The sequence below is a fragment of the Schistosoma haematobium genome, chromosome 2, assembly GCF_000699445.3.
Source record: "Schistosoma haematobium chromosome 2, whole genome shotgun sequence".
Taxonomy (NCBI): domain Eukaryota; kingdom Metazoa; phylum Platyhelminthes; class Trematoda; order Strigeidida; family Schistosomatidae; genus Schistosoma; species Schistosoma haematobium.
This window is the reverse complement of record NC_067197.1, coordinates 12,762,711-12,787,310: the sequence shown is the minus strand read 5'-3', so window position 1 is coordinate 12,787,310 and position 24,600 is coordinate 12,762,711. Positions and strand designations below refer to the sequence as shown.

The 24,600-nt window shown below is 32.2% G+C and overlaps 1 protein-coding gene across 2 annotated transcripts in view; it reads left to right on the top strand.

Moving 5' to 3' along the window:
* The window catches only part of MS3_00006224 (uncharacterized protein), a gene marked incomplete at both ends in the record, with an annotated part of 63,516 nt that extends 43,931 nt beyond the window's left edge, over window positions 1-19,585 (top strand). Inside the window, 8 exons of one of the 2 annotated variants that reach the window (XM_035732723.2) lie at window positions 2,325-2,974; window positions 5,662-6,126; window positions 7,039-7,417; window positions 9,496-9,642; window positions 11,577-11,971; window positions 13,840-14,033; window positions 16,284-16,458; window positions 17,595-18,008. In XM_035732723.2, the coding sequence (XP_035585888.1) occupies window positions 2,325-2,974; window positions 5,662-6,126; window positions 7,039-7,417; window positions 9,496-9,642; window positions 11,577-11,971; window positions 13,840-14,033; window positions 16,284-16,458; window positions 17,595-18,008 (2,819 nt within the window). Of the gene's footprint in view, window positions 1-2,324; window positions 2,975-5,661; window positions 6,127-7,038; window positions 7,418-9,495; window positions 9,643-11,576; window positions 11,972-13,839 lie in introns of both variants that reach the window. The other variant, XM_051214350.1, reaches the window with a different exon arrangement.
* Window positions 19,586-24,600: the final 5,015 nt, after the last annotated feature.

Genomic DNA, 24,600 nt, shown 5'->3' with positions numbered 1-24,600 from the left:
TATAATGTCACTTTAAATCTGTGAAAATAATATTAGTTCTTAGAGCCACTTAGGCGAACTTGACCAAGCCTTGTGTAATACATTTACAAATTATCAATAATGTTACTGATATTTGTTTGATTCATTGATTTTAATGGATGACGTCAAAGACTGATATCAGTTAAAAGAGCATTTTCATAGTGTTAAACTCCTTACCGGTGAGCATCTACGACCGAACTGGGGATTGAACCTAGAACTTTCAAAACTAGTGACTAGTGTTTAACCTTTAAACCACCGAGTTAGCTACCAATGGTAACGCATTATTGTGCAACCACTTTCTAGTCCAATTGGTATGTTAATGCCTCGCGCTTAGCACGGTTGAACTCCAACGGTAACAGGTTTTACTTGAACGTCGGGAATTACTTCTCAAAATCAATGTTTTACAGGTAAAACATTTTTCCACTTTTATAAATACTTCAATATTTGCATAATTTGGATAATGGTAATATTTAATCAGTGACTAGTAATACAATTGTTCTATTTTGAAAACAATAATTTGAGAAAATAATATAACAAAGACGATTTTACTGAACACTATTTAAGAAAGCAATACATTGTCTTGTTAGTATATCTGAACACTCTACTAACATTTATATCATAATACACTGAGTAAAAATATAAATGTAAGTGTGTATGTTTCCTTTGACAAGCTGTCTATTGTGTACATTTGTGAAATACTTTCTATTTCTGAATATTTTCAATTCTTTTCAACCAGGTTAATAATACGCCTTTTTTTTGCTATTTATGGTTACTTTCAATATGCGTGCAACTTATATTAAACACAAAAGAACATTAGTCTAAACTAATCTGTTCACTCTCTTTATCTATCTCTCTTGCTACTTTTTCTTGTCTTTTGTTCACAGAAATGAGGGAAGTTAGGTCATTTAAATTATTGTTATTTTATCTTTTGTTTTAATCGGTTCAACTTAATCATAATGATCGTCATCATCATCGTTATCTTTTCACAAAGTAACAAACAGAAAAAATAATCAATCAGTCATGTGCGTGCTGACTGGTTGAGTTTCAACTGTTCACTCACTCACTCGATTGATCATTTACTCATTCACTCGTTCATGCAATGGTTCACTTGCTTAGTCATATTTTTTTTATTATTCTATATATTAGCATATTTAATATATTAAACTATTGAACATAAACAACGGTTATTGAAATAAAGAAATGGTTATTCATTCAATTCTTTATTTTGGCGAGTTATGTACCATTGTTTAGGAGTTTAATCGTCTCTATAAAAACTAAAAACCATTTTTTTATGTTGTTCAAAACCGTATAAAGATGTGTTATTACTTAAAGATATTAGTAGTTTGATAAATTTTAGTGTTGATAAGACGTTGAACTTTTCAATTAAATTTGAATAAAGTTAAATTGGCAGTTTTTGACAGAAATACATGAAGAAGCTGTGTAGTTTGACAGTTTGTTTTTGGAAATGTTTACTTATTTTCATTAAGTGAACAGTATGGATTGATTAAATCAAAGCTTTGTCTAAACAACTTTTAATGAGATAAAGAATAGTGTCCACAAATGTAATATAAAATTTATTTTCTAATCAATTATTAGAAAATGGTAAAACGAATAGTATTGTATTTAACAGTTTGTATAATCGTTGATTAAGAAGTAACGGATAAAATTTATCTTATCACCTTTTATCCAAACTATAGCTATGTTGAGAAGTACTTTGGACGCTTAAGAATTGATTGCAAAATGTTTTAAGCTGTAGAGTTCTGTTGCTTGTCTGTAACATCTAAAAGCGCTCATTGAAAGGTATTTTATTTCTGTAGGTTTGTTCACTATAGTACATACAGTTTGCTATTTATATTCAAATCTAAGTATTTATTAACGTATGATGTATGGTATCTTGAATTGAGGATAGTCACCTGATACTGTTCGACAGATTTGTATAACGTTTTCGAATTAATTTATGATTAGATACTTCTTCATTGAAACAGCTCCGAATCAATCGTATTAATAGATTTGTATTTATTTTTTAACTTTTATACTTTACATTCCTAAACATCATTCCTCTCTAACTAGTTCACTCATACTTTGTTTTCCACTGAAGTCGATAGTCTTATTTTGATCATTTTCATTTTAATCTTGTTCACTCCACTCTCTCTATGTAAAAGTATGAAATGTAATAACTTGAATTGATATACACTTCTATTAGATTCTACGTTACCTACGACTGACTAAATTTGAATTATTCACTAAAATCAGTGATATTCCTCATCAAAACTAACTAGTTCAATTGTCTTTTATTCACTTTTTAGAATTCAAGATGAAACATACAAATACTAAATCAAGAAATAAGAAATTTTTCAAAAGTCATCTTAAAAAAACATCAAAAAATAGAAATTGTATGAGTTCAGTTTCTTTAAATCTGTACAATCAAATTTCTAATGAAACGTTCAATCACACTAAATCAGTTGTTTCACAATATAGTTCTGTTGACACGCAAATGTTCCATATTGATTCAAGATCAAACTCAGATTGTGAAGTAAATAGTAACCACAGTTATTACTGTAAATCGATACCTGATAATGCAAGTGAATTGGAACAACGTCAATGGCGAATGCAAGTTAGAACATATTTAAATGCAGCTGAGAAGGCAGAAGAATTAATTCGTAATCGATATTCACCAACTCGGTTTGAATCCTGGTTAGCTGGTTTAGAGGCTTCGAATCTCAAACTTGGTGAAAATAATAATAAAAATGACAACCTGGTTGATTCGACAGACAAACAATTGTTAGAGAAGAAAAATCAAAATAATAATGCTTATAATTTATGTCCTTTATTCATGAATGATTTGGATGGAAAAGATGAAAAGAGAACTTGTCAAGATGATAATGATGATGATAATGATATATCGGCATTGGAGGATTCACATGAACCTTTGTTAAATTTTTGGGATGATTATCAGGTAAGTTCGTTTTCTTCTAATTATTTTAAATTATACAAGTTACGTCATCTGATCGAGTAGAGTTATGTCCATGTTATAAGTTGTAGTAATTTTTGCGATACAAGGGATTAGTAGTCAAAGTATTTAGTGTTTAATTGTTAGATCTTAAAGTGGAATCCGCACTCCACCAATTACTGTTCGAATTTTCAAATAGTATTTTAGTGAACGAGAACGCAGGTAAGGACATCTCATTACATTCATCACAAAATTACGGATTTACTTGATAAAATAGAAAACTCATACTCCTGTACTTCATTTGCAAAATGTTCATTAATTGTCTCAAACTTCATTGTTCCTGCTTATCCCTACCAATTGTTTTTTGTTCCCATTTTCCATCCTCCATCTTCTCAACCTGCTGTCAGGCATTCTGTTGCTCATTGACATTATATACTACTTATGTCGACACATCACAGCATCACTAACTGTTATGACCTTGAATCGCTTTTACCCCGTGATACTTGTTATGACTTGACCTTGGTCTGTCTAGTCTAAATTATGACCTTGACGCGCTAGGCTGAGTGGCTTAACCTTGAGTCTAATACGCGTGAGTTCGATTGGGGTAGAGAGAACTATTATAAATCCTGATTGGTTGGCAAGCACGCAAGTGAAAGAAGACAAGACAGTTGGAACACTGAACTCTGGATTCTCTGAATTCGGATTACTACAAAAATGTACATGAATAAATAAGTGCATATCTTGACCACGACGTACGATAATTTGGAAAAATACAGTTATGCCCGAAACAGGGAATTAGGGTAGAAAATATAGTGCAAAATATAATGTTTAAATTACAATATTTTTGGAACAAAAAAGGGTATGCTAGTGAATGATACATAGAACGAGAGCTCGTGTTATGTAGAATAAGATAGGGACAAAAATAAATATAAGTGTTTTACAGGGTTTGAATGAAATGCAATAACGTCCCAAGAAAATAGCTTTCGTAATTGTCTGGGCTTCTTAATTCCCCGTTCATAACACTAACCGATACACAAAACGGTGTACCCTAAATCTAAGTATATGAATTTGAATTTCATTAATGAGTTGTGTTAGGTCCGGATTGATTTTACCTATATTAAATAAAGGGGATTGTCTCGCGCTAAACTTCCATTAACAAGTAACTGAATCCCTTAAACGATCAACCATAATCTTACTCTGTCTTATCCAAGTTGGGATGTGTTTCTCCCCTCTAAATGCGAGTTGTTGCTCCAGGACTGACCTGTGTCGACACCTAAACTAAGAATAGGGAGTGAAGTAGTCGAACGCGTTGACAACTTCACTTATCTTGGAAGTCTGATCAGCCCTAATGGGTTGGTGTCTGACGAAATCTCAGCACGGATTCAAAAAGCTCGTTTGACTTTTCCCAACTTACATCACCTATGGCACAGGCTAGATATCCGTCTATCAATCAAGGGACGAGTATACTGCGTAGCAGTTCGTTCTGTTTTACTTTACGGCAGCGAAACATGGCCATTAAGAGTAGAAGACACTCGTGAGCTACTAGTATTTGACCACAGATGCCTCAGAAATATTGCTGGCGTCTGCTGGGATCACCGGGTAAGTAATAGGGAGGTCAGACGCAGGGTATTAGGGAATGATGGTAAATCAGTCGACTGAGATGGTTGGGCCACGTGTTACGTATGCTTGAATACCGATTACCACGATGTGTAATGCTGACTAGTGTTGGAGACGATTAGAGGGAAATTAGGGCCGGCCAAACCAAACCGTGGCATCAGTGCTTGAAGTCACTAACTTCTAGTTTTAGCCATGTTGGTAGATGCAGACTACTTGGTTGGGGTCCGCGCGACTGTCCTAACGAATGGTTGGAGACTCTTGATGACATGGCTCAGAATCATAGGCATATACACTCACTGTCTTCCCTTAAACTGTGGGATAAGAATTAATTTATGTCTTCTTACGAACTAATTTTTCTTCCTGTACTATATCCTTATATGCAATCTTTCTTATATATATTACTACCACTGGAGTAATTGCTACTATGAATATGGTGGTCATCTTTTTATGCTAATGAGGTGTGGCAATTTGGACTGATACATATGTGTTCCTGGTCCTACGTTGTAGCTGAGTGACTATCCAAAGTATTCTAATTAAAGGGCTTTCAAATTTTATATTACCACTAAGTGTTTATCACTTTATTAGAATCAGTAGATTATATATCGGTAATTAAACTGTAAACTTCTAGTTTAGACACTTAATTTCTGAGCTCTATTTCATTTGATTTCTCATATTGGGTTTCGTATATAGTTGAAAAAATCGTATTGTTTGAGTGGCTGCTTAGCTGCTAAGGCGTTGAACTTTTACGCACTAACCTCTAGGTTTGAATCTCTTTCTACCTACACTTCTTTGCATAACTGGACGGTATCACTAGGCTTCATACACAGAGTGTGGCTTGAATTCAGTTGCGTTGTTTTGTACCTGGTAAGTGAATGACTAACTAAGGTAGAAATCACTCTAGGACTTCTCATGTATTCAGTAAATAAATAAATATATGTCAAAATAAACCCTATCTTACTGTCCTTCAAACTTTACTTAAATTTAAATGAATTATCTTTCTCTGTTTCTTGTTTTAACCTGTCAATCTTATTTTTATCATTTATTGTCTATGGCAATATTTTTTTCCTCATTTTCAGGCATCACTCTACTCTAATTCCAGTGATACTCAAGCTTATGAACCACCAAGTATGTACGCTGAAGAATTTCCGTGGGATGATGTCGGAAGTTCATTTTTTAATGATATTGAACGAGAACTGAACTCACCATCTTTACACAGTCATACAGAACCAAAGAAATTTATGAAATCGAATTCTAGTAGTATTATAGAGGAAAATGACTGTTCCAGAAATCAAGGACAAGATACGAATGATATTCTTTCTACATCTACAACAGACTTATTCAATCGAAAATGTAGTTTAGATGCAAGCTTTGAAGTTTGCAATAACACATCAATAAGTAATACTCATGGAGCAGAAAGTTGGTCTGCTGAGCATACAGATAATTTACTCAGCCCTGAATCATCTGTTCGTGGGCTGCGTACATGCCCCGATGGCGGTTCACAGCATTTACCAAGTATAGATACAATGGATGTCATATCAAACGTAAGAAATTTCTGTTAAATTTTATTATTATTTTATTCCAATGAGAAGTAATTAGTTTCAGTGTTAGGAAATGAAATTACTTTTCAAATATTAGAATTAACCTATGATTTCGATAAATTTTAATCACAGCTAGAAATACTTTTTATATTCGTTTACCTGTCTCGTTATGTGAATAGTGATTGTTATGTAGGTAAATCACATTGAACTTATATTTGTATAGTAGAAGCTATGACAATAAATACCACTCTGTGCTATCACATAGTACTTTTGACTATATACTGTCTTTGTTTACTTCTTTGAAACTTTTAATGTCTGAGTTCAAAATGTTCTTTTTTTATTGTCTCTGCATTGTAACATCTTTTAATTGATTAATATTATGTATGTGTGTAACTGTACGATTTTATTGATTTGTGCATATTTTCTATAATATAATGTTAACAGTTTTACATATCAACGTTGGTGTGTTTAATACAATGAATCAAAACTTTTTTTAGAATAAAAATCAAATCTAGAAATTACTAAACAGGTCATTTTTCAACATTATCCTTCTCGCTTAGTTAGTCAGTCAGTCAGCTACAACGTAGGACCAGGCACGTATATACATCAATCCAATTTGCCATACCGCATTAGCACAGCGGTGTCCTTCTAATTTCTAATCAATAGAAATTTACCTGATATTACTTTTACTGATTTTGTTGAGTTTTTCAACTTTTCAGATCTTTCTTAACTGTTATATATTCTCAAAAAAAGTATAATTGATAAGTGTTAATTGACCCTAGTAATTATTATTTTTGTCCTTAATCATCTATAATTATTGTAAATATTCAACAGAATTATTTACAAGCATGATTTTGTTTCTCTCTATTACTTCATGTTGATCTAGTTTGTTTGTTTTTTTTTTGTTTTTTATAGCATGAAATTCAGGACATCAAAAATTGTTTATATCCTATGAGTAGTTTCAGTGACCATTTTAATTCTTTTAACTATACATATTACACTAGACATCATAACAAACGACATAGTAAATTGTATGAAAGAAAATATCAAACTATTCCGCGTATTATCAATCGTAAACGAAAAGCTCAAATCAATTTATTTCAGTCAGAAAAACAATTGAACAAACGTGAATTTTTATCACTTGATGCTCGTCTTAATCGTTTGGATGATCGATATTTCAGTAATATTCATAAAGGAATTCTGGAACATTCTGGAACAAGACTTTTGCACGCGAAAACTTATTTACAAGAATTAATAAATTCAATCAAGAGAAATAGTAGTGTACAACGAAGAAGTATGTGGGTTTTTTTCACTTACTACTTTAAACTATCTTCTTCGAATTATTTATTATGACATTTGCACAGAAATAAATAAGATACATGTTTATACCTGAATTTTAAACTGGTATCTATTGAAACCTGGCGTTAGAATCTCAAAAGAATTAGTATAGCTTTGCTTTTCCCAGTATAACATACTTTGGGGAATTGTCTACAAAATTCCTTTTTTTGATTAATCTCGATGTGTGAAGCCATGCGGTATCAGTTAATTTAAAATATTAACTGAAATCATTATGTTTAGTATTCAAACCATTATTTACTTGCTAAATACTGCCTACAACATCCCGTAAACAACGAGCGTTTAAGTTCACAAAATCTGCCTCAAAAAAATTATCCAGTAGATAAATAATTGGTTCAGATGTTGGGTAGTAGGTGGTAGTCAGCAGGAATCCTTGTTTTTGGATTTTGTGCTCGTTGGCATCAATTATCAAAGCACACTCCTAGCTCAGAGAGATTCGCACTCGCATCACCCAAGTTTACAATCTGGGGAGTTATCTCCACCGAACACCAAAATATATCTAGTCACTCAGACTAGAAACCATATCATAACGTGTCGACGAAGTACAATCAACAATAATTACTAAATAAACAAAACGCTGGTTATTATTCAGTGATTAACCAATGTAAATATTCAGTCCTCATTAAAGAAATAAATGCCTATTGCTACTATCCCCTGATGCATTTGCATTATTAAATTTTTCGATTGGTAAGATAATAAATTTGTTTACAGATTCTACAGAATTTATTTGTGAATAGTTTTCTCCTGTACAATCCAATTTCTAATAAATCCATGTTTTCTTTGAGTTAGATTGCTATCTAACAATATTTATGGTTATTTAATCAACATAGAGGTCTCCATAAAGACGCATTCCTTTGATATGTGTAATTTGTAGAAGATATCTAGGTAACACTAGTATTGGAAGTTAAATAGTAAATACGATTGAGAGGAATTGTTAACAGGAAAATAAAGGCGACAGTAGAAAACGTGAAATCATAAAAATTGCAATTTGCTTATGAGTATCTTTTCAAAATGACTCCTAATTCAAGTAATATGGATTGATTCCAATATGTAATTTTAATATGTATGAGGATAATTTTAGTTCACGTTGACAATTTGAACTGGTATTAGTTTACTGAACAGCTAATTATAAGTATATCGTTGTGTTATGTTTAAAGTAATGTTATATGTGAATTTTAAGATCCATTTTTCTGCTCAGTGTACACATTTTTTCTTATTAACTGTCCTTGTAACCTTCAATTGCGCTAAAATCTAGTGCCGTCTGATATATTAGTGATATTGATTATTTTGTTAATAAATAACGCATAGGTGCTAAATACGAGTACTGATCTTGTAGACAGTGTTTTGTTTTTGAGTCATGAAAAACATTAAGTACTGACAGCACGCTAATATGATTGTTTTGATAAGTCTGGAGAGTTTTCTTCATAAACATATATTGGTTGTAGCATTAATATAATCTATATGGAGAACCAGACAATTGTCTTTCTTTAAACTTTGGGACAACCAACGTATTACAGGATATCTTGATAATATAAGAGAACCATACATTAAATACTACATTTACAAATTTCCATCATTTGTCGTTCACATTCTTCACGACTCTCCCGATTCACAATTCCTTTCTAATTCCGTTTCTGTCCTCTTTAAGTCGACCTTCATAACCTTTTGCCATGAGGTTTTCCACTTCCAGTTGGTGTTACATACTACTTATGTCTGTTGACATAAATAGCATACGTCACAGTTACAAGTGCCGTTTGTTAATTGAACGAATCGGGCTCTATAATCATAAAAACAAACGACTCATAGTCGAATGAAGCGGTTTGTAGCGGTATATCAACTTACACTTCACAAAATTCAATCGATCATCTCAACAAAGCCAGTAAAATTACAGACTTCATCTATAATAATAATGATAATAATAATAGTAATAATAATAACAGCAATTATAATAATAATAATTTGTATTGGATATTTGTCATTGATTCGGCCATCTGTTTGTCCACATTTTATAAATAGATCTTTCGAAGCAGATAAACTCAAGCAATTGGCGTCATCGTACTGACCTCCTGTTGCAAACTAGTGAAGCTCATGTGAAATTGCTTTCTAATTTACTTGATGATCTTAAGTCTTATTGCTCTTCAAATGTCTCTGAATTGTCAGATGGTAAGTTGTTGTTTTCTTTTCAATTGTATTAACTGTATTCAGTTTTTATTTACTGCTGCAAAACAAAACATGTTTAAAGCAAATTCAGGCCTTCAAATATGCATATCTCTTATATAATGTTTATTTAGAGTAATGTTTTAACTTCTTCATAATTGTGAATTACTAGTCAAAAAGATTAGTATTACATTTTGTAACTTCTTACCTAATTGATATCAAGAAATATATTCTAGTTTTACTTTAAATGTGATATGAATTGGGAACAGACGAATTGTAAGCGGATAATTTGTTTATTTAGTGGTTAAAGTAGCGGTATATATTAGAAACAAAAATGAGTTGATAGAAATCGTTCATTTTAAATGACGGTTGATAGTTACTGTGACTCATTAAAGATTTAAAAATCAATTTCAAGTGTAACTATCACTGATAATTACAGATCAATAGTGCATTTAAAAGCATCATTCTAGGTAAATGTTCACCATAGGGGACCAGTCTTCATATAGCTTTAACTTAGTTCCTAAATTTGGTTAGACCTGTGGTGGAAAATCTGTTGTCAGCATTGAATGGATAGATTTAGTCTTTATCTTTTTATTACCTCTATGATTAAATAAGACCCTACTTCATATTCTTCATTGTTTGTTTGTCTTTTCGCATTGTTTTTCTTTATTAAATTGGACGACAATTCAATTTATTCTACATTTTTATTTATTTCTATACAATATATTTCAGTGCATAGTTTAATTTGAGTTAGGTCATAAATTACAGCTAAATTTATTTATCACTGAATAATTTGAAACATGTTTCATTGTAAACCAAATTTAAAAACGTTCATTTTGTAATTTATTAAATATAAAAAAATGGTTGATCTTTTTTTTCTTCTATCGATTAAGGATTAGCTAATAAGTGTTCAACGTTCCGAACTTTCATAATCATGATGCACAGATATCACGACATGTGATGCAGTTTTAATGAAAAGTTCATTTTAAGGATCTCATAAGATTATAAAGTAAATCGAGTAGACGGTAGATTAGATATATATACAGCATAATATTAAATATCATTACGCAACTTCAAATACGGATTAACTTGGTCTAATTGTTATAATCTCAGTTCTAAGGTACTGTATTATGTAACAAAGACTCTAACAAGTTAATTGTTTGAATGAAATTTTTTTAAAAGTAACCAATAATATTTACTAGTCGTGGATAGTTGAAATAAAGACACACTGTACCCATATTTTCAAAGAAAATCTTGCACGTAATAGGAAATATTTATTCTTTGAAACGCTACTTCCTTCTAAAAGCACTTTCATTAGAAACAATCTATTATATATAGATGTAAACACTGGACTTGGTCATGGTCTTACTTATTTCATCGAACAGATACCTGATATCATGTGTCATAGATATCTTATCAGACAGTCTACTTTATTACATAGTTGTTAACGTTAGTAATTGACGTTAAACAATTTCAGTAAACTATCCTCATTGAAATTTCGATAGATGTTAGGCATATCTCATCTGCCATAACATCATTAAACGAGTAATTTTATATTAAGCGTACATGTCTATGTGAAACAACTAAAACTGTCGGCCATTTCCATGTGATTAATGTAATGTTAATAAAATATTACCCTCATTTAAATAAACACTGTATTTTTTGACTAAGTTTGTTTTTTATTGTATGAAGGCTTGATTTTCACTAATTGTAGCGTCGAAAAATGGTAATATTTGATCATTCTAGAATGACTATAATCAATTCGTACTTTGTTCAGAAAACACTTTTTCTTTTTGTTGACAAAACAGCCTATCTATGCTAGTATAATGAAATTAATATCAAAGAATGAATTTTAATTGTGAAAACATTTTTGGATTATTTTTGTGAAAACTTTCGTGATATGTTCAATTCAATTATCAATTTTGTAATTTCCATTTCAGACAGATTATCGGCTTCATTTATACAAGATTTAACATCCTGTAAAGATGATAGTATTTATGTTAAAACTGATAATACTGATGATAGCCATGATTATTCACCATATCGTTTAATCATTTTGAATGCTTTAAAATTAAAATCGCAATGGATTAATTTCTCATCTACTTTACGTCACATTTATCACCAATCGAATCAGTATGAAGCATGGAAGAAACAGTTATATATTCTTCAATTACGTATGCATGATTTAAGTAGACTTACACGTCAAATTGGTCTGTCAATGTATACAAATAAAGGGGTGAATAGTACGAATCCCAATAACGTCAATACTCGTCATATTTGTGATTCGATGATATATGATGAAAATCAGTCAGATAAGATTGCCAATGGCTTTAAAGTAAGTTGTACAAGACGTGATGAACTACAGTTTTATTCGACAAATTAACTAAATTTTCAGAAGAAAATGTTTTGTGAAATTTTGCAATAAATACATGCAAGTGCAAAGTCTATTTTAGCCGATAAAGAAAGGGAGGGGACTTATTCAAACCTGACTGGAAGCATCAGTTCCCTCAATATTGCAGGTATTTATTGTATTAGGATGACTAGCATGAAACCCAGGTTCACAATTCACCATCCACCACCAAACATCAAGGCATAGTGCACATAATGTCGAGTCACTTAGACTAGTGGTTACATTGTAAATTGATCAACGGAGTTTGACCAGCATTATAGAGCTAAATAAACACTATTCAGTGATCGACCAATATCACACGTATTGTCCAATTTGATTTATCAGTCTTATTTAACCTTACATCATCACGGTTGTAATGGATATATATTCATGATTAAGTTATATTATAATTACGTAGAAGCTCTTAATGATAAAACATTTGCTCATTGATCATTGACTTCCAGAAGTGGATTTGAAAAGGGGAATGGTAATGTGTTGATGTTAACCTTATTAAGAGTATAATCTCAAATTACTAATAACATTGAATGGAGATAAGCTTATATCACGATTTAACTGAAGATGAAAATATAGACAATTCACTTCTAGCTTAATAGTTTGGAACTGTCATTTATGTCTCGAGATCTTGCATTCTTGATTTCATCCTTGTGTTAGATTATGAGTACATTTTGGTGAAGGTTTTTAAAGTTGAATATGATTACTATTCAGTGTCTTCTGGTATTTAGACATTATTAATCTATTTTTCCGTTTATAATAAAAACTACTTCAGTGTATATGAAAATAGCTCAACGAAAATAAGTTGAGCTTTTCTATTGTAAAGTAAGTATGAATAGGTTTATGGAAGGCCAGGGGAGGTCAAACTAAGCCATCCTATCTGTATATGAAAACAATGACTGTTGAACTTAGTCATGTAGGTAGATGTAGACTACCTAGTTAGAGTCCAGATGGCTGCACTACTTAAATGAACTTCTCCAAATTAATCAGCGAATATTGCTTGATTCTGCTTTACTTGGAAGAATTCAACACTATGCTACCTTTAGCATATTCAGAATCGGAATCACTGAAATCATATTTATCTCGTGATAAACACCTCATATATGTATATATGTATATATATATAATTTTAAACATAAATCACAGTCTATTTGTCTAACTAATGTCAAATGTGATTTGTATCTGATTATTCGATTGATCAAACTAGTAAAACAGTGTAAAAATACAAGTTTCATTTATTTCAAAGATCAGTATCAAAGTTCAATTACTTTTAATCGAAAAAAAATTTCAAAGAATTACATTGATAATTTCATAGTTTATGGGTATAATTATTGTGTTGTAAAATGGAAATAAACTTTAAATCAATAAATAGTGTACATTTCAAATGATTGTGAATAGTTTTACTTTTTTACTGTAAGGAAAGCATTTTAGATATACCTGGTTTGTGAGTAATTTTTTGTTACTACTAACAATTGACATAGAAAATAGATGGATCTTGGCTAGCAATAGAATTCAGAACGGGAGTTATGCTCTGTTTGGGATTCATCTGTATGAACTTAGTGACTCAGTAAATAACTTGTTGGTATTTGACATCACCATAAGTTTCCCTAATCAACTTGTTCACATATCACTATGAAATAAAGGCAATTGGTTTGCGTAAGGCATTGGTAATTTAATTCTTAAAATTGTAAAAAGTATATATTTGTCTAAAATTTATTGCTTATTTTAAATCTCCTACTTTATTATCCTTTTTCCACACGAAAACGTGTACTTTTTTTCAAACATAAACCTCTTTTATTTAGAGGTGCTTTCTAGAAGTGGATAGCTTGAATTTTGCTCTGGAGGAAATGCAGAATGAGTTGAATAAAGAAAATTGTCAGATGTCAGTAAACAATAACAATACTTCAGCTACAATCTGTAATACGACTAGCTTGGATGAGGAACTACTTTATGAGATTGATCGTCTTTCAAGTCAGCTGGCTATTAATCGATCCATGTAAGTACGTATTTCTAACTGGCTATTGAGTTAAAAAGTTAATTGTTTCATCAAAAGCGTTTATTGTTTTCTCCCGATATATATATTGTTACTAACTTATTCATGCATTCACTGGAGACAAGCGCTATCTCAATGTGTTCCATTCCACTGAAGATTTGGTTAAGATACGTAGACGACACTTTTGTCATTATAAAACGAGATGGTTTAGACGAACTATTTCAACGTGTCAACAACATTTATGACAAAATCAAGTTCACTAAAGAGTTGGAATTTCCTGAACGCAAACTACCGTTTCTAGACTGTTTAGTTGAAAGGAGGTGTAATGATTGTTTAAAAATTAGTATTTTCCTAAGGCCGACATATTCGAGGAAATTTCTAGATTTTAAGTCGGCGCATCCACACTCTACCGAAGTGACAGTAGCCGAAAATTTGATCACCAGAGTCAAAAAACTTGTCACTGAACCAGATGATATAAAAATGGAAATAAATTTAATTGTATCCACTCTAATGATGAATAATCATCCGAAGGATTTTATCAAAAGAATAATTAAGAATGAAGAACAAAGCGATATTTAAAAAGAAAGAGTTAAGCAAAAAGAATTGATTAACAAAGTGGTGATCTCATATCGTAAAGGTATTTCAGAAGAGATCAGAAGGACTCTGAATCTTCAAAATATAAGAGTATTCTTTCGAACAAACAATACTCTAAGATCAAAACTAATAAGAATCAAAGATGCAATTCACAAGGAAGAACAACAGAATTGTGTTTATGAAATCAAATGTAATGACTGTAATGCAAAGTAACATCAAGGCAACTGAATGTGAGGGTTAAGGAACACAAACTGTGCTTAAAGCCATTCCTAAATCGTCAGATGATGTAAGAAAACTTGAGAACAAATCAGCGATAGCATTGCACTCGATAGGATCGGATCATACGGTTGATTTCAATGGCGCAAGAATCATTCAGAAAGGCTTTAATTCTTACAAAGAACGACTAACAGCCGAAGTCCTACATATATGGCTAATCCAAATAGTATTAATAGGAGAGATGGAATACAACTAGCTGTCCCATGGAAACTAATAATTAATAAGTAAACCTGGACTCCTTATTCCATTCTAGCTATCTATATCATACTAACTAATCAATAGATAATACATTCAACTGTTCAAATCAGTTATCTTATCTGAATATGTTAAACAATTGACTGGAACAATAAAATAACACAAACTTTCAATTACAAATACATTCCTCTTTGAATTCAGTCTTTTATCTTGTTTACTAATCTTGTTTATTTACATTTAATGGATGCTGTGACATTTTTTATTCATAAAATGATATGTTTTTCTTAATAGACACAGACCGAAGACAATATATAGTTGAATGAAATTTCTTTTCACTTACGTATACACACAATATATTATCTTAACACTTTTCGTTTCACACCACATGTTTCTTACACAATAATGTAAATACCCACTTTAAACAGTGTTCACGTTGATTGGATGACGTATTCAGTATACAGTAAACCGGAGAACCATGTACCTATTTATATTCGACAATTTTGATGTTTATATTTTCTTTGAAAAAGCTTGGAACAGATTGCTAGGCGAAACGTTGGATTTACTTCAAATTCTTTCGCTGAGATTTTAGAAATACATTCTTCCTCTTTAATGTTTCACATTAACTCAGAGCCCAAATATTGTGAAGCTATTCGTTCAAATTTAGACGAAAGTTCTTATTTATATATATGACTTTTTAAAATTGAGGCAGACAGCGGTAAAGTTGTGTCCTTTGTTCGGTTACGAACTTACTGTGTTGAATATTATTCGTATTTCTAATTTAACCGTTTGTTCATTTGTTTTGTTGCGTCAATCGGCTTTTATTGATTCTTTTCCAAATTGTCTTCTTGTATCCCTGATGTAAATTTACTGAATTTACAGGAAACATCAAAAATTAAGAATTATTATGTACTGTCTCCAAATTGTTTTGTAATTTTCCTTATCACAATTTTGAGTATCTTTTAGGACATAACCTTTAGTTTTCTGTTCTTTATTTAACCCGAAATAAATATCAATTGCAATCACGTATATTAGATATATAACCACAGTTTTAATCCACAAAATATGTAAACCCATCTCTTTTTTTTATTTTTCACAAATTAAACTTTATATAACATATTACTAAGACATGAGATATACTACTGATTATCAGCGATAATATTTATCTTTTTCTATCTTCTTTATTGTTAGCCTTCAAAGACTAATTCGATTGTTTGAATCAAATCATTCAAATAATCCTCCTACTCATCATCACTTAGATAATGAATATTTAGTGGATAGCACAGAAAATCAATTAGAAACTTCTTTTATTAATATTGATAAAAGTACATCGGAACAACAAGTCAATGAAGTCTATACAAATGAGGTAATTTAAAATTATTCCATATGTTGAACATATTTAGAAAACAAACCTTTTATTCTTATTCTCTTGTATGTTTGTTTGTTTGTTTGTTAGTTGAATATTACAGTGATTGAATATTTGAATAATTTTAAAGTGATTTGAAGAAGTTTTGATTTGTTGATCATTTGAAATTGTTGCTGAGTCAGTCATTAAAATACTGTGAAATTTATGTGAATTACAATTATTATTATTATACTCCACTTTACATTCTTTTAAATATCTAACTATAAATTGTTTCAGTGAATAAGTTAAACGCGTCAAGAGATAGATAAACAGATTATACTTTCCCATATTTAATCATCGTCGAACTTAACAATGTGATAGTGAATAGAACAGTTCAATGAAAAACACTCAATTAATTAAGGAAGTTACACCATAAAATGTATATGTGAAGTCATTGTGATTACTGATTTGAATGGTTTATATTGTTGCTTCAAAATGTAATCCATAGATATATAATTGATTATATTTAATTTTGATAGAATAACATAGTAGCTTATCTTAATCAAAGATAAATGGTAGCTAGCAATGGGATTTAGAAGGAACGTCTAGTCTTAGTTAGGACTCGTCAGTTGGATGTACCTGCATCCCATATGAATCACTATCCTATTATTTAAGTTCTATGTTTTACTGTGTACTTTTTATTTCAATTCTACTATGTTTTTCGTTTTATGAGGTGTTAGAATGTTAGGGATAGTAGGAAACCCTGGCCTTAGCATCCGTCAGGAAGTTATATATGCAACTGATGCTTTCTGTAGGGTTCGAACCAAACTTCCAACCGTTTAACATCATAGCATAATCTATGCGATATCGATTCACCTAAGACTTGATTGTTGGGGTTTGATCAGCACTAAAAGACTAGACATATGTGACATTAGCTGGGTGGTATATCAGTGATTAGTAAATAAACACGCCTTTATCTACAGTTTTCCTTTCTTCATTACATTGGGATAGTGGTCTTATTCTATTGTAATAAGTCGTAAGTAGCAGTTATTCCACAGTCATGTCTAACAGTTGTACTGACAGCGCTATAAGTATTTTTATCAAATCACAACGATTTTTTTTTCAAATTATGAATTTTCTTTTCCTTCTTATTTTAGCATTTATTTGAACGTAAATCAGTTGAAAATCATAATCATCAACAACATCCTGTTAGTGTTTCAATTTCTACAACTGAAAAAAACCCATCAATTTATTCATCCATTTGTAATTGGTTACTTCGAATATTCCCATCCATTAATAGTCAGAATTATTTTATTCTTCTAATTAGTGGTTTCATATTCTTAGCTTATTTATCCTATTATATTTTAGGTAGATTAGTTGCATGTAACAACTATTTTCGTCGTCCACCTTCTACTGTTTCTTCATTACGATGTTTTTCTAATTTATTCAATAATAGTGATGATAATAATAATGATAATGTTCATGGTGCTACCACATTCGGTAGATGTCCATTAGAAAGAGACAGATTATCAAATATCATTGATTATACTAATGGGGCACAACCTTATTAAATCTATAAAGTCAATTATCAGTTAGTGCTTCTTTTATTAATCTGCGCCAAATAGGTTTCCGTTTCTAGATTTATAAATATCAAATGAGAAATATATCAACGTACTTCATTACTGTACAAGAATTCAATGAATGTTTTGAAGAAGATTATCTTCAACGAACAAATTTAAAATAAACATTTCAATAATGTCACTTTATCATTTTGTGTACGTTGTCTATGCATGTGTGTGTATAATGGCTTTCATGGATGGATGTGGCCTTAAACACTGATCAATGTTCCCTTTTTTTATTGATCAAACTAGGATTAAACCATAGATGATCACCCACAGTTAGGCAAAACATTTTCACTTCTTTTCTAGCCTTTTTTGTTGAAAGAAAAACGATTTTTTCGTTCTTCCTCCAATCTTTTTTGTATTTCCAGTGCTATGATGCTATAAAACACTAATCTTAGGATATTTTGTTTGTAGAAATTTCGCTATTTATTAAAAGTTTAGGATAATTTTGTACCTAATTGTAAATATTAAAAAATAATGGTGGTATTAGTAATAACTGCTAGCACTACTATTACTACGAATCCCCTCCTTAAAATTGTTATTACTACCATTATATAATTAAAACTGCATATATAAACCTTTAGTACCGTTGTCCAAATTTATATTCACAACAACTATCAGTTGTAAGTAACTTTGTGTCCAGTCTTTTTTCTTTTTATTCTCGATTTGGCATTTGAATTGTGCAATGACAAGTTATATCTCTATTATTTATAATATTTCTATAATAGATAATATAATGCATACATATGATTATTTGAGGCATGGATATAACTTTTCTTTCCTCAGTTTTGATATTGATTTTTCTCTTTTTTTGTTTTTCTATTAACATGATTATTCATTTATCTAATCATATATGTGCATGTGTATACCTTAACTTTTCTCATCATTCGAAACAAAAATTATCAAAAGCTCTACTGTACTTTTGAACTAAGTTGAATTTTTTGAATGAGATCATGAACCGATTGATGTTAGACTACCTGGAAGCACTGGATCGCCGTTTTGTCCTGTTGTGGGACTTCTCAGCAGTGCGCAACCACGATCCCGCTCGAGGGATTTGAATCTAGGGCCTTCTATCTCGCGCGCGAACGATTAGTCTCTAGACCACTGAGCTGGCATTCAACGGTGTTAATGTCTAACCTCAACCACACAAGATAAAGACTACAATTTTTGGTTTATCAGGACGTCTGTTTCTAATGATTATATGATTCTCTGTGTATCATCTTCGATTATTTATAATGTTACATTTATGCGTGGCCAATAATTTGTCTCACTGTCGATATAGAAAGTATAATTACATTGTTTCCACCAAACATTTAGTCATTAGCTTCGATTGTTGTGAGAAAACCTGATAATGTCTTCGTCGTTAATATTACTGAATGTACATCTCTTACTATCGAATGTTGCAGTTAACTGAATAAAAACTAAAATACCTCGTTAAACAACTTTGAAATATAATCATTAAAAGTGAACCATCTACACTTGGGTTACAGAAATAACGAGTGCTCCAGGTACGACTTACTTTGACCATAAAATATATATGTGGAAAATCCATTGAAATCTTTATTGGTACAAATTTGAAGTACGAAGTGTAGTGCATAATTCCGAAACGTTCCCGCCCTAAACAAGAAAGCTGTAAAAGATACGAGAGGTCTCATTTTCGGCACAAGACATAAAAAAGTGGATTGAGTGAACTAGTTCATACACTCTAGAATAATCAAGTTTCAAAAAGCACGAAGAGGGGTAAAATCCATCAACATAACTGCGCGTATAAGTTGAATCACGCAATGCAGTGCTTCCAAATGTGCTTATTACCTTCTCTCTGACGTGAATTCTGGTTCATTCGTAATTTTTAAAATGAAAACTGGATATCCTCAAGAAATACTCCGGTAAATATCGGATAAATCAAGTAACCACGTAACAATGTTATTTCCTAGTTAGTTTGAAGATTTCACGGCTATATAAGGTTTGATAGGTAGTTTGTCCATAACACCTCCATAATCAAATGATACCGAATCCAGAAGTAAGAACCCAATCTCCTGACTCTGGTTGAGTTCCGGGGAAATACCCAAAGTCAGTGTTGCGCAGCTATGTGAACAATAATTTATTATTAATGACATTGTTTAAGCCTTTTATGACAATTACAATTGATTATATTTTTGAATTACATGATGATCAAGCTCACTAAGCATCCAGTACTAATGTTTTGATCTTGTTTTTGTACATCAATTAGGAACGAGACAAAGAAGCACCTGTTCCACGACAAGTTTTTGAAAAACCTCGCCTTATGAAAGCGAGTTGTGGTTACTGTTGCAAACTTCGACTACTCACTTGATGCTGCCTAAAAATAACTAACTGTTTCTTTCAGATTAGTAATTCTAAAACTAATGAAACATGAAAGACGGGTAGCAGCCAACAGAGTGACAAACTTGATGGGCTGCCATCGGTAGATATTCTGCTGCAGGTTGAGGGAGTTAAGAAATGACTTTTTGAAAAAATATAACTTCACGGTCACTAACAAACAAACATGAAGTGCAGTACATCAAAATGAAGTAGAAAATTACAGTCATTGTACACTTATTTCAGCCACCGAAATTGTTTAGGTATTTTAATAAACCATATTTGGAAAGTATGAATATAAAAATGTAGCCAACTGTTCATCCGTCAGGAAAGCAAAAGCTTGATGATGATGTACTTGGTATGATGAAGGAAGGTGATATCACTGTTAGCAAGATGAATAAAGTTCTTGGCCAGTTTCGAACGCTTAGTCCTGAACTCCCGACATCCACTGATGCGCTGTACCAAACTTGATTGAAATCGAAACATTTCCTAATCAGTCCCAGAGTCTTCATCGTGGTAGGAGTTCATTTTAAAATCTGTTAATGGAGATGTTGAAAGTGCTTCCGTCACAACCGGCGAATTTTATATACATGGGCGCCACTAAAAAAGTGATTTCTTCATAGAATGATCAGGCCAGCATGCAAATAAAGCGGATGAATTAATCTATTTCCGCATTCATAAGTGTAGCCGTTGGCTGTTGTAGACAACACACGATTAGTGACTTTCAATGAAAATGTCCTTCAGTGCATGAAGTCTTTGTTTAGAAAGCAACTAAATGCAAATTGTTTTTAAGGTATTGAGGTCCTGTAGTTCTGTGTGATGAGTTACCACTAGCGATGTACAGAAAATTGAACGTCTATCATTATCATTCTACTTATTGTCACATTCGAAGTTGCACACACTTTTCTCCAACAATGTTCACGGTAATCTGAATAACTTTATTTGAATGCAAACTTTTTCACTGTAGGGAACACTCAGTTTACAATATACATAGTTCAAAGCACAACATTTCCGACGTCGTTAAACATGGTTGTCTGGGATCGTTTTCAACCTTTTCTTTTTGGTCGTGTGTGAGAGAAATTGGGTGTTCAGTACACTTCAGAGACGCGGACACCAAACAGGTCGCAGCAATATGCAGAAGAAGTTTACTTTAAAAGTTTATTAAATCAGGACATGTCATATAATATGACTTTTACTAAAGTTAGTTATGATTTCTCTAAGGAAATCATTACTTTCAAACACTAGACGTTTTCCACTATTAGGCCTTATAATTTAGTTACTGCAAACGGTGTGCCTGGGTTCATTACACATATTGTTGAAGGCGGAAGGATTAAGTTTTGAGCATTCAGTAACCCCTATGATTTCTTCATTGACTTCCTTTCTTCCAGCACCATATGTAAATTTAAATGCTCTGTTGTAAGCTATGAGTGTATACCGATTACCATGACAGATATACTTTACAGGTGTATCTCTGTCCTTCCCACAATATTATGAGGTCACCATCCCCCTCTTACATACATTTTCACAGATAGGATGATGTCATTTCTCGAGGCTCATCACGGAGATATTAAATGTAGTGTTTTAAAAATTTCTAATGTCTAAACAGTACATCATAGTTCGAGAAAGCGAAGAAAGCAATTTTAGTAATCCCTAACGAATGAGTGGTTAAAAGATATTCTTTATCTGCAGGGATAATCGTACTCTGATGGATACTGTTGATTGTATCTATCCTGATGTTCGCTTTACCTTGAGATCATGCATCTTTTTGTATTAGTGTAGTAAGTTGTCACTACCTCAAAATCATCACTTTCAGATAACTACTAGATAACTAGAGAACTGAAGGTGTCATTTAATAAAGTATTTTGCAATAAAAACATGACCATACACGACGATGACACGAGTTGAGTTTCCAGTTGGCAACCTTTTGACTGGGAATTTTTCACCAACAGCTTAATAAGTACCAAGTGAGTACAGGTTCATGATGCAGCTCATTCAAAAAAACATTTTCACGACCACCTCCATCTTCTCTGGCTATTAGGTGCAGTGCAGTAATGGTGAGCGTGATACCAATAGGTTGAACACTGATGACATCAAATCACTGAAATGATTCTGAGAACAGTCACTGATCTGATCGACACACTTACTGCTTACTAGAGAAGTTCATCCATCGTTGTGAAGGATAAGTGTAGCGGCAGCATATACACTCTGTATGGTCTGCTTTCACTGTAAACACCTGACGAAATGCGCACCTCCAAAACTGTATCTAAGGGACAAGCGTTCCACGATCGGTTCGTAAGTTGTAAGGTGGTTTCTTCGAATTTTGAAAAATACTGGGGAGAGCCAAAATATGTGGGAAATTTCCTCAAAATGTTTGAAAAAATTCTGCGGAAAAGTTGGTGAGAACATAGAATTCTCTATTGCGGCTTCTCTGAAAATTCCCCAAAACTGATAGAATTCTCTTGAAATCGGGAGATCGGGAAGTAGTGGATTTAGGAGATATATTTGTGAAGTAGTTCGTTTGTCAATAACTGCGTGATCTAAGTTCGAACCTCACCACTCCTGACTTCTAATTTGACTGGGTTGGAAGAAATTGATTATAAAATGTGTTACTTGTAAAGGCGTTGTTAAACTCAGAATAATTGTGGTATGTTTAGAGCTACTTATTTTGGGGACTTGTTTCCCACCACAAGTTTATGGTGCGATGAAAGTCTACGTTCCATGTAGACTTATATAAACGTCAAGAATATGTTGTGTTACACAACCCTTTTGACACGACGAAGCATCCATTAAAGAATTAGTCCTCAAAAATTTCGTAAATTACAGAAAATTTATATGATATTCCTACGTATAAATCACTGCATTCCGTATGTATTATTTTTCTTCCCTGTCCGCCCTACGTGTTTGCTCTTTGACTGCGATTAAGTGAGACGATCAGTTAAAAGTAAGAGATCTTGGCCCATAAACATATTCTCCGAACCACCAGTGAATAGGCTACCTCTTTAAAATTACAAGGTAATGAGTTTTTGATGGTATTTTCATTGTGATGTCTAGCTAGCGGAACAATCAGATAAAAGAGATGGTTTACTGAACTCAGTATTATCCGTCTCAGAAACTTCTGAATTTAAACTTTATTGCCAATAGGAAGTCAATACCATAATGATGACCTTGGCGACATTTTAGTTTTGTTGTCACTGTTCGCGATGATTTTTATAGTTAAATATAAATAAATTCTACGTGCCGATTGATTTGTCGATCAGCCTTTCTCTTGTTCTTTTATCGAGCATTTTTCCTATAGTGCTCTGCACAGTCTCACTAGCGTCTAAAGTACCTTCAACTGAAGGTTAACCTTCCTCGAGCTTTCAATTTTGGGGAAATTTCGAGGAACTTTGGGAAAATCTTGGGGTATTTCGGGGAAAATCCCCAAATTTAAATGACATTGACCAAGTTTAAAGGGTAATTTTGGGGAAATATATTCAATAATTTCCCCAGGTTTGGGGAAATTTTGGGGTTATTGTGCCATTTTCCCTAAATTTCCCCAAAATATGCCAAATTTTCCCCCAAATTAGAAGCTCGGGTCGTGACTGTGTTGTGGACCAGTTTCTATGATTTTGCAAGGCTCTCGTGTTTCTTAACATTATAGAATGGCTTAACTGCCTAGTTATATTTTATTCTTCAGTGAGGCGGACAGAGAACTAATTGATAGTGTGGTCAAATATAAATGGATCCTAAAAATGCTGTGCAGTATTTTTTTATGTGCTCATGGGCGCCTAAAAGTCATTTAGAAGTCGATAACCACTCTTATATTGATCAGTAACACCGAAGGGTCGTAAGCTAAATCTTTTCAACACAATATTTATATATTATTAATAGTTATCACTTAACCCTGTTCTCATCAAAAAGGTGAAAAGAACAGAGTGACATCTCTAACTACCTTTTGATCATCGGTCTGGCTATGCTTTAATACTTTGACTTATGCCTACAGTGATTCGAGAAGAACATCAAGCCAGGTCTCCCGGTGGTAGACTTGTGGAAACGGCTAAATATTCCTTAATTTTCAAATAAATTTTGATATTATTTCTAGCTTTAGTAGTTAGTCGATAACGCACACGTCGACTTCCTAATGATGTTAGGTGATATCAATCAAAGTGGGTAGCGCTGACTCAGGTGTGGCAGCTCTCTGAATTTTTTGAAACATGAGGTGTTT